We start from the raw sequence: 12,113 nt of genomic DNA, 5'->3' as shown, positions 1-12,113 counted from the left end.
TTTCACTTCTTACCAGTGTACGCTAGTACACGCACACATTTTTTTTTGTTAATAAAACTGATCAGATTGTTAATTAATTAATTATTACTCAACAGCACCTTCCTCCACTCTCTCTACCCTATGATAAGGAATTCTCAGCTCTGGATCGGTTCCAAGAACCGTGATAAAAAATCCTGGTGGCGCCCTGATAATTATCGTTATTTGTTAATTTTGTTAGTTTATTTATCAATTGATTAGGGGTCAACTTGAGCAGATAAAACTGTTATAATTCATACGGATAAATTGATGCTTACATTTTTGCTATGATTCATGAAAACGATTTCTCTCTGCAATAAAAGCGATGCATTCTCAAAGTCCCTGAAGTGTCGTCAATATGGGACATAGGTGTCGCATAGGAAACACTCATATCTCGCGAGTGTCTTTTGAGTGCCGGATCGGTGTTGGACAAATGTCTCTTAAGTTTTGCTTAAGTGTCGCACGTGTGACGCAATTGTATCTCTAATATGTCGCACATGTGTCGCTCAATTGTCGCATATGTGTCACTGGTGTGTCACGTAAGTGTCGCTTAAATGTTGTTCAAGTTTCGAACGTGCCACGTAAGTGTCGCATAAGTGGAACTTAGGTGTCTCGTTAGCATTACTCATGTATCGCTTAGGTATCCTTTAATTGACTCATCCATCGCTAATGTGTTGCATACGCGTCGAAATGGTGTCCCCCAAGTATCGCACATGTTTCGCTAATGTGTCGCTCAAGTGTTGAACATGTGTTGCGTAGGCGTCCCACTTAGGGGTCGAGTTAGCTACGCTCATGAATCGCTTAAGTGTCCTTAATCGACACAACAGTCGCTAATGTGTCGCATAGGCGTCACTCAAGTGTTGATCAAGTGTCGCACATGTGTCAAGCAGGTGTTGCTATCGTGTCGCATATCCGTCGCATAAGTAACGTACATGTTGCTTATGTTTCGCTCAAGAGTCGTACATGTGTCGCTCAAGTGTCTCAAATGTATGAGACAGTAAAAGTATCGTTGATGTGTTAAGCTAGTGTCACACTGGCAAAAAATCAGTCGATACTTTCTCGGAGAAATTAGTTTCTTCGATAATTACCACCTTAAAGTTGAGGTCTCATAGATCAGCAGAAAAAAAATGACAGTAAAAAGACTTATTTTTTAATAAAATTTAAGTTTTTGACTGAAATTATTTTGTAACTTATTTTGGGCAAGACTAGGCAAAAATCATCTGATACTTTTCCGTAGAGAATATTTTTTTCTATAATTACCACCCAAGACTTAAGCTTATATAAGTCAGTAGAAAAAAATCACCATGGACAACTTAATTTTTTGTAAATTTCTTTGGGCTTAACGAGGCAAAAAATCATTTGATACTTTTTTGTAGAGATCATTTTGTTTTATAATTACAACCTAAGAGTTAAGGTTAAATAGGTCAGCAGAGCAAAATTACATTTAAAAACCCTATTTTTTAGTAAATTTTAATCATCTGATCTAAATTATTTTGTAACTTTTTTTGGACTTGTTTGAGTAATATTCTCCACATTTTTGCTATTACCACAGTAATACTACCCAAGTGCCTCTTATTGTTATCATTTAACATTCATAATGTTATACCTGGCTTTCGCCCTTTTAACTTACACCTTTTTCTTTTGCGTTCAATTCTTTTTATAATCAGCATGTTCTCCATTTTTTATTATCAACACGTTCTCCGCTTTTTAATGATCGTCATCTCCTTTTTGCACATAACTCTATTCTCTATGCGGCTGTGGACCGATTTGTGCTTTCTGTACTGTATTCACCCTATTCCTAACCCCTTTCTATCGGTTGTTAGAACAGTGGCGATGGGGAAACCACAGAGAAAACCTTCGCTAGTATAGTCGGCTACCGCAGCGATCTCTGACGGTTGGTATTGGAACTATTCGAATAACCATCGGGGATCGAACCCTCGCCTCACGACAAGATGCATGGACGAACTGACGGGGATAATGACAGTCCGATCGAGCATCATGCCGCTTCATTAAAAATTATTTAATATATGTATTTATTGAATAAAAACTCGAAAATCAATTAAGATAGTCACATGAATTGAACAATTGTATTTTCTCTAAATTATCAATAATATTAATTTTTCATAAAATATTGTCATTATGGATGTCTCGAATATGAATATGTTAACTGATACTAACTTATCTGCGCATTTGAATGACTTTTGGAACTTATATAATCTATGCATTGTTCCCTTTAGTGCTACACATTATACTGCTAGATAAATGATTGTAATTACTAAAATATTTAAATTCACATTTTTTTTCTCTTGTTTTATGAAATGAAGTCATCAGATAGTAATTTGGATAGACTTTGCTTAGAAACAACGTTACTTTTCTTATTTCTTATTTTTACTGCCTCATTATTTTATATCCAATACTGTTTAACTAATTTTAATTTCATTATTACAATGTATTCATTTCTATGTAAGACCCTTAGAGAGCTAAGTCTTCAGGATCTAAAAATTTGGTAAATAAAAAATAAATCAATAAGCTTGAAAATATTTAATTAGTAAATGTATTCAATAAAAATTAGACTATTGATAAAGATAGAAACTTAAATTGAACAATAGTATTTTCTTTAAATTATTAATAATAGTTATTACAATATTCAGAAAAAATGTTGAAAGTACGTTGGACTGGTAAAGTAGATAGCTACTTAATTTACTCTACATTATCTTCATGATTATAATTTTCGATAAGTTCAAATTTATCGTATGGACCACCATGGTAAAGAAGGATCATTTTATTGTGATCGATAAGCTCATTGAGTTACTCCAGTGGTGATTGATTCTTTTGAATCGCAGTTGTGGCTCGTTTGGGTAAATACACAACAAATTCAGCATCCAATAACGCAATGACGCTTTCTCCAAATTTAGTTGTAATCATTTTAAGTCCAGTGACTACATAGTCCTGATTTAGAGTGAGTTTTGACATTTTCTTTTTTGGCAGAGTGTCTTATATAGCTGCTGCGTTGTTAATAGCTGCGAAATCCATAATTTACTTAACACAGAAAATTATTTATAAGACTCTAGAATGAGAAATAGAATAATTTTGTAACAGTTTTGCTTTTCTGTCCAATCGGCCCCTAATCAATTGATCAACAAACTAAAAATTCAACAACAAACTACTATAATTATTAGGGCGCCACCAGGTTTATTATTACGGTTCCTGGAACCGCTCCACGTGGAAGCAGAGTATACATATCTGAGGGTAGAGAGACCGAAGGAAGGTGCTGTTAAATAATGAAAATTTAATTAACAGATTGGCCAATATTTATTAACAATAAAAGAAAACTTAACAATATCCCGACATTAAAAATTAACAAAATTACACTCGCTCACTCACACTGTCCACACTTAACAATGTACTTATTCTCGATGAGCCCCTTTCCGCGTCTATCCATCGATTTCTAATACATGCCCCTTTTGGCGGTTTAAAGAATATACAACGGAGGTTTTAATTCCGTTGTTTAATTATTTATGTGGGACGTTTTCGAAGTACGAATTTACCACGCCTTCGTTTGAGACTGTTCACGGATTTGTCGAAAGTAGATGTACTTACTGTTACGGGAACTTTATTGATGGTCAGATCCGTGGTTTTAGGGCAGCTGTTAGTGCCTGTTCCTTGATTGGGCCCTTTGGTTGGTTCTCGCAGCGGATGGAGTAGGGTGGATTTGGGCTGCTTATATTACGGGCTTCTTATTTTATGAAATGACTTGTTGGAAACTGATTTCACTTTAATTGAGATTTATTTTTATAAACATTAAAACTTACACTTTCACAATTTGATTTTTAAGGAATTTAATTTAATGAATTTTAGTAATTTAAATGAGCTAACGTCCTCCAGTCCCCCGTAGGGTAAAGTGCGCAAGTTTAGCTTTTTAGTGATATTTTATTTAACTTACTGCCCGGATTCTCACCTAAGTGCAGAGCAAATTAGAACTTTGAGATTCCGGTTCTCTAGATTTTTAAAACTAATAACTAATACGTGGCTTGCTGGTTGAACCGAATCTGAACTCGTCTTAAGTGCAGTGCAAATTAAGATGAGGGACTTTTACAAGGCACGGGTCCGTCAATTAAACGCGGAAGTCGAATTAATCGCTCAAAGACAAGGCGTTGGCTGTTGATCGCCTTTTTAAATACTCGCGGTGCTGAGATTGCAGAAATCCCCGCTAGTCAACCAGCAGTCGCGTAGCTTATATTTTATTGTGGCTTTCGCGCATGGAGAAGTCTTCCATCTGCGCGGGTGATTTAAATTTAAAGAAAAAAAATTTTGGGGTGGACATAACAATAAATACTTAATTACAAGAGATCTTCGTATCTTGAAAGAATAGATTAAAATATGTAGACAGAGGTCTTAAAAATCTGCCAACATAGGAATTGTTCTATCCGAGAGTTTCTGAAATTACTCTTGATAATTAATTAATTTAATAACAATAATAATTTCAATAGTTAAAATCAATATTGTTCATAAAAATCGACGACAAAAATTAATTAATAACCAAAATTATTAGTGAAATTTTCCAACATAAAGGAACTAAATTCCTGGACTTAATGTCCACGCTGATAATTATCAATTTTCAGTAATCAATGTAATTTTAAATTATCTAAATTTTACGAACTTAAGTTTAAATTAATTGATGGGATCGTGATAAGATACTTGGCATTATAAAATAAATTCAATCAATATTTCTAATATAAATTTTGACAAAAATTCCATGTAATAATTTCGTTCACAAATAGCGACAAAAGTCGACACACACTCAAAATTAGACACTAGAAGATTCACTAGTTTGTTTGTTATTGACCTTGGGTATTTGGAACTACTGCGACGCAAAAATATATGCCGACGCTTGACCAAAATGCCACGAGAAAATACTTCTCGATTATTTTGACGCATAAAAATTAATCATTCGTATATTCTTCTAAATTAATTATTTATGAAACTATAACAATTAATAAAACAAATTTTCAGATGTTAAAGAAATTCAACGGATGAATTTTTGTTAATAGAAATTTCTCACTGAGAATGTTGAAAGAATTTATCCCTCAAGGTCGACTGAATGACTCTCGAGTGTAGATCCCCATGAAAATCACTCAGTTCAAACTAACAAATATTATCAAATTTTGATTAATCGAATAATTGTCTAGTCAACGATCCAATTAATAAATGAAAAGGAGGAATAACGGAGTATTAGGTTGTAACGAGAGAGTTGTAAAACACAGCAATAGAATTTATTATTTTCCTTTGAGTAAAGAATTTGGCCTCTGCCAATTGACTGTCCCCTTTTGCTCAGATTTATTGCTCGCCGGAGTCCAGGAGAACAAAAAAAGGTAAACAGAATGTTAGCCAAAATTTATAGTAACCAAAAACAACTGAATCTTTATTAAACAATTTATAAGAAAAGAAAAAAAAACACAATAGTCCTCTATTGCTATCTTTACGACAAGCAAAATTTCGCGGCTTCGCGGATTCAGGGTGACCGTCCCCCACACACATACGCACTCCAAAAATTCGCGGACTACTTTCGCGGCTCTAGTTACCCCGGTTGCCAATGGGGGTGTCTGGCTGACAAACGCCACCACCCTACTCGGTCCCTTTTCTCCCAGAGGGTAAGCGGATGGTCTCCGTCTCGCCCCCACCTACTCGTCTATGTTCACCTGCCGTACCTCCGCTGAAAGCCTCGGTACGGGGACTTCCCCAAATCTCCCGTGAATTTGAATCACTTACCTTGGTCCTGGTCAGACTCCGGGTAGAGTGTTTCCTTTTTCTGTTATCCAAAGAATGGTCTTCTATAAGAGAACTTCACAAGGAGACTGGTTGCCAATTGCCATTAATTTTCCGGCTTTATCATTTTCTGAAAAACTCACTTCCAACGAACCGGAATGATCGTTTTTGCCATCTATACTGTATTTACAAACTGCTGCGTCGAATAATTATCGATTTTCTGGCGACTTATCGATTAAGAGTAATTTTTTCCTGTTACAATTTAAACGGGTAATTGTAAATATTTACTTACACACTGAGTTATAAAAGAAATGAGTAAATATGCTTATTAAACAGTTACAAAGTGATCAGCTATTGAACACAACACTTATTTTCAACCTTATAAGAGAAAAAACTGTATATCATTACTCGAACTTTTAGAACTGTGAAGATTTTAAAATTTGATTCAGCTTTTATAGCTCGAATCCCCACCAAACATAGATAAAAATCGGGTGTATTTGATACTAAAAATGAGTCACAAAGCTGATAAGCTGATCAACAATTTGATAAGATAACTAATTTTTCAAATATATGGTAATTAATTGTGAAAGTATGCTGATCAATAAACGAGATTAAATCAATTTTTGGGATGAAAGTTACCGACTCATAAGGATAAGAAAATTTATAAGATAACAATTGTTCATAAGATAAGAATATTAATTGACAATATAACCTCCACCAACAACCTACTGCCAAAATTCAAAAACAACAATTCTCCCACCTCATATAAGGCCCAAAAGTCCTCTCCAAATTCACGCTCAGAGATGTCGATAACAAATAATCACCTATCGATATACAAGATAAAGCTAGATAAGTTACCGACATAGGGTAATCATCGTAGTTCCGCTGGTGACCGCTAGGTAGCACTCGGAGCTGGCCTCTAACTCTCCCTGTTAAACTACCAAGCAGAAACAGTTTAAATAGCTTACCAGGGCCTCAAAACATCGAGATCTGATAAAAATCTAATGTTCAAAAATTGAAGTAAAACCAATAAAGTTCCGAATTGAGTTGAACCAGTAATGTTCATAGCAGAAATTTAGAAAACACACGAGTTATCAGCATAATTTTCCCGATATATTTTCTGCATTATGAAGCCTGTTTCGTTATCGCTTGGATTTGATAAGTATTTTTTTTTTTTTTTTTCAGAGCCTTTTGACGCGGCTTCATGGATGTTAGTTGGTATTGTATCAATCCATGCAGCTACTTTTATGATCTTTTTATTTGAACGCTTATCGCCTACAGAATTTGATCCCAAGGTAATTTCTACATTAACATCAATTTGAAATGATAAGTCTTATCTTGTTATAATACGAATAGTATTCATGTGCCATTTTTATAGAAAGTTATCTTACCGAAGCCTGGATTTTCAATAACTAGATCTTATTGGTTAGTGTGGGCTGTTTTGTTTCAAGCATCAGTCCAAGTTGATTCTCCACAAGGCAACACGGCTAGGTAAGAAATTTCAATTTTCTAAATGTGACTATTATTGATCACGAACTTAGAAATTTTGAACAGTGGTTGAGAATGTGGCATCTCTCTACTAATCACCAATTTTGCAACTTATTGCTATGGAAATTAATCATTTGATTCAAAATTTGAATTGAATTTTCAGAAGTACTTATTAGTCACCCTATAATACTTGTCCTAAATATAATGCATTAATTCTATTACTTCGATCGGATATTCTCGCTACGTCACAATTTGTTGTAGGAATCATAGATACAAAATTTTTCTACGACCATGAGACCGTCATTTATATTTTATTTATGAATTTGAATTGGTTTAGCTTGTAAGTGAAACATTCTGCAAATGAAATATTTATCAAGAGATCCTTTCAAACTAGATTTACAGTGGAAACTCTATACATTGAAATGCTATTTAATAGAAAAATCGATATAACATAGAAAATATCAAAGTTTAATTAGTTTGCATTATCATTCCTATATTTGAACACTCTATATAGCGTCACAGACACTCTCAGTAACGAAATGATCTGCTTAACTTTGAATTTAGTAATCGACTCAAAAACATAAATATTTTTTTTACGAAGCATTGAATGCCACTAAATTGTTAGAAACGTTTTTTTTATTTAATGATGATGATCCAAAAATATCGCAAAACATAAATGAAAGAAAAAAAAATTCAGTTAAAACATTTGGAAAATGAAAAACGCCAAGCTCAATTAACTGATTACGACTTTTTAAAACAGAAGAAGGCACCTCATATAATATTGTTATGTAAAATATTTTTTTTTATAACTTTTATCTTTTCTATATAATATTAGAAACCATCATAATTTTTCGTTGTCCGTAGACCAGATAAGGAAATAACGAGAGTTCATGTCCCTTACTTAGATGCTCAGTCTGAGACCACAATGCATTAAAGATTATAAAACCGGAACAAACAAATAAATGGGGTTTAAACATTAGTAGAAATATCTAAGGAGTTCAAAGGTATTTCTTAAATACTTTGTGGCACTCAAATTCAGACTGGGAAATTTTTATCATTATATTCTCATTAAACAGAACATTTTTCCTTCTTACTGTTCGAATAATAGTCATAGACGATAAAATAGTTTGAGTCTGAAAGGTAATAATTTTACGATTATAAATGAAATTTCTTAAACAATCTTTTACAATAAATTTAATAAGATAGTGTGTTAAGAATAATAGATAATTCAAAGTAAAAATGATAAATAATGATTCAAATTGAACAAATAGTAAATAACTATGGTGATGAATAGAGTTTAAATGCTGAAACCTTTAAAGTAAACAAATTAAAATTTACAAAATAATTATTAAAAAGAATTGATTGATTGTTTATAAAAATTTTAATTGATCGTTATGTAAATCATTCGATTATTAATAAAATAGTTCAAAGAAATTGTTTAAATATTAAATTAATTTAAGAAATGTTAATATTTAAAATTTTCATATGCTAAAACACAAGTAACATTAAGATCTCTGTGTACATGTATACACACACACACACACACACACACACACACACACACACACACACACACACACACACACACACACACACACACACACACACACATATATATATATATATATATATATATATATATATATATATATATATATATATATATATATATATATATATATATATATATATATATATATATATATATATATATATATATATATATATATATATATATATATATATATATATATATATATATATATATATATATATATGTGTGTGTGTGTGTGTGTGTGTGTGTGTGTGTGTGTGTGTGTGTGTAGATGCGCCTATCCATAGCATAAGTTTAGCAGTAGGCGTATCGTTGTACAATGTGTAGGAGGTAAAAGCATACAAGTATAGTACATAATTTGTGATCTATACTTGTACATCAATATACGGGAAACCGCCACCGCAGCATTTTTCCAACACATCCGAAAGGAGGTTAAAAGTCCCCGAGCCTCCAGCGTTAATTGATTATTCAATTCTCCCTCCAATTGACAACCGAAGGCCCGTAAAAAACTCGGACCCGGAAAATTGCTGAGTGTTCGCTCTCTTCGTGTTATGACCCATCTAGTGTTAACATCAAACAGTTTAAAATCATAATAGACTACGACTAATTCTGTTTTTTAAATATAACCAGTTGTAAAGTTGTGAAGTGAATTAAAATGAAGATCAAGATTCATCAATTGTATCAGGTACATTTGAAAATTATTTATTTGTAAATTTTAACATTTTAAAACCGTTGTATGAAAGAAAATATTAGATTTTGCCCTTTTATACTATTTGTAACGAATTTTTTATTTAAACAATTTTTAATTTAAATAATATACTTATCATATTTATCTAACGAACTATTTATTCAATCAAACCTATCATTCTCAATAAATTAAAATTCGGAAGTTCCCGGTCTATTAGCCTAACAAACTAGGACCGAATACTGAAACATTGTATTATTTCAAATGTAAAATTATTTAATTATCCTAAACTAAATAATTTTTTCATAACATTTTGAGCGCTCGAACAGGGACACCGAAGTATTTATTGAGAAGTTCAGGTTTAAAAAAAAATTTTAAAACAATTTTGAATACAGTGTGCGAATAATATATTCTTTCAAATTCTACTTGTATTTTGTTTTTTTTTTCTTTTTTTCGAAAGTGAAATATGTTTTTTTTATTGTGAATTGTATTTGATATATATTTTTTTATATATATCCATTGTGAAGCATTTGGGAATTCGAACTTGGTTATTCATTAATTTTATTAGTGTACAGATGAAATTTTTACAATTGAAAGTGATTTCAAATTTTTTTTTGTTGCTGAATTAAAAACAATTTAAAACGTTACCGTAGTCATGAATCAATGTCGGATAACGATAAGCCTTGATTTTTAAGAAAACACGGACGAGCTCCTTTCTCAGAAGGTTTACCACCAAACACTAGAATAAGATTTCAATTCAGTAATTCACCCGACGCGGATACGCCCGTAGACTCAGGAGTCGAGAAATCTTTAATACAACCGGAATTAACTTCGGACGAAGATTCAGAGGAAGAACCAATCGTTAAAAGCTCAAATAATTCCGATTTAGATAACCTTAATGTTAATATTCTTGTCGATAATAGTAATAATAATTCGGTCATTGAACAAGTTAATATCGAAGGTGACTTGCCGGCCCTAAATCAAATCGATCTTAATTTAATAAACCAAATTCATCAAGATGTTATGTCCACCCCAAAATTTTTCTTTCAAATTCAAATCACCCGCGCAGATAGAAGACTTGTCCATGCGCGAAAGCCTCAATAAAATAAAAGCTACGCGACTGCTGGTTGACTAGCGGGGACTTCTGCAAGCTCAGCACCGCGAGTATTTAAAAAGGCGATCAACAGCCAACGCCTTGTCTTTGTTAATTAATTCGACTTCCGCGTTTAGTTGACGGGCCCGTGCCTCTTAAAAGCCCCTTATCTTAATTTGCGCTGCACTTAAGACGAGTTCAGACTCGGGTCAACCGGCAGGCCACGTATTAGTTGTTAAATACAACCATAGAGAACCGGAATCTCAAAGTTCTAATTTGCTCTGCACTTAGGCGAGAATCCGGTCAATAAGTTTAATTAAAATATCTCTAAAAGCTAAATTTGCGTATTTTACCCTACGGGGGACTGGAAGACGTTAGCTCAATCAAATTGTTAAAATTCATTCAATTAAATTACGTAAAAATCAAATTTGTGAAAGTGTAAGTTTTAGCGTTCATAAAAATAAATCTAAATAAAAGTAAAATCAGTTTTAAATCAGTTCATTTCACAAAATAAGAAGCCCGTAAAATAAGCAGCCCAATTCCATCCTAATCCATCCGTTGCAAGGACCAATCACAGGGCCCAATTCAGGAAAAGGCGCTAACAGCAGCCCCGGAATCACGGATCCAGTAATAACTAAAAATCCTGCAAAGAGTAAGTACATCTATTCTCAATAAAATCCGTAATCAGTCTCAAACGAAGGCGTGGAAAATTCGTTCGTCGAAAACGTCCCACATAAATAATTAAACAACGGAATTAAAACCTCCGTTGTATATTCTTTAAACCGTTAGTCCAAACCTCCACCAATTACGCTACCACTTAAACGCCCTTGGACATAACAAAGAAAATCTAGATAATTTGAAAACATGATTTTAGCTCCTAATCAAAACATTTCTTTAAATGATGCGCTTACCTTTGTTCCTCGGTTTGATGGAGTCCCGAGTGAACTAACAGATTTTTTAAGTTGCTGTAAAGACGCGAAGTCGTTAAGATACTTAAACTATGAGCGGCTAAGTCCTTAAGAACTTTTTATTGGAAATTGAAGTCCCTACAATTTTGTTTCTGAAAAATTTTTTGTATCTCTTGTTAGATTAAAAATTATTTTTGTCATAAGAGTCAGGATTTGAAAGGATTTAAATTATTAGAAGGTTATGTTCTTTTTAATCCTATTTTGATACTTTTAATTTTTCTCTTTATTCAGGGATATGTTTTATAGTTGTATATTTAATCTCCTATATAATAACTGACTGAAATAAAAAAAAATGCCACATAATTTTATCTATCACGAGCGATCACCCATCCAACTGCTGACCGCGCTCAATGCTGCTTAACTTTGGGGAATTGAGTGCGCCTTGAAATTCCTGTCTACCGTGCTGCTGACTTTTTAGAAGGTGTGATTTCATAATCTGCATTAAGTTTGAAATTAGTTTATTGTAAATATACTAATCGATTTTACAATTCAATTCAATTGAATTGATTTTGAATTTATTCACTTCTTATTTCGCTTAATTTT

At 32.8% G+C, this 12,113-nt stretch overlaps 1 protein-coding gene across 2 annotated transcripts in view; it reads left to right on the top strand.

Moving 5' to 3' along the window:
- Nucleotides 1-12,113, top strand: part of Nmdar2 (glutamate ionotropic receptor NMDA type subunit 2) — a 786,854-nt gene that overhangs the window by 506,749 nt on the left and 267,992 nt on the right. For both annotated transcript variants that reach the window (XM_074237486.1, XM_074237485.1), the window contains 2 exons: nt 6,967-7,076; nt 7,160-7,272. In XM_074237486.1, the coding sequence (XP_074093587.1) occupies nt 6,967-7,076; nt 7,160-7,272 (223 nt within the window). The remainder of the gene's footprint in view (nt 1-6,966; nt 7,077-7,159; nt 7,273-12,113) is intronic.

This window comes from Cotesia typhae, unplaced genomic scaffold, assembly GCF_013202065.1.
Source record: "Cotesia typhae breed Kobodo isofemale line unplaced genomic scaffold, CoteBio_Ctyphae contig_22, whole genome shotgun sequence".
Classification (NCBI taxonomy): domain Eukaryota; kingdom Metazoa; phylum Arthropoda; class Insecta; order Hymenoptera; family Braconidae; genus Cotesia; species Cotesia typhae.
Note: the sequence above shows the minus strand (reverse complement) of the source record. Positions and strands in the feature narration are given on the sequence as shown.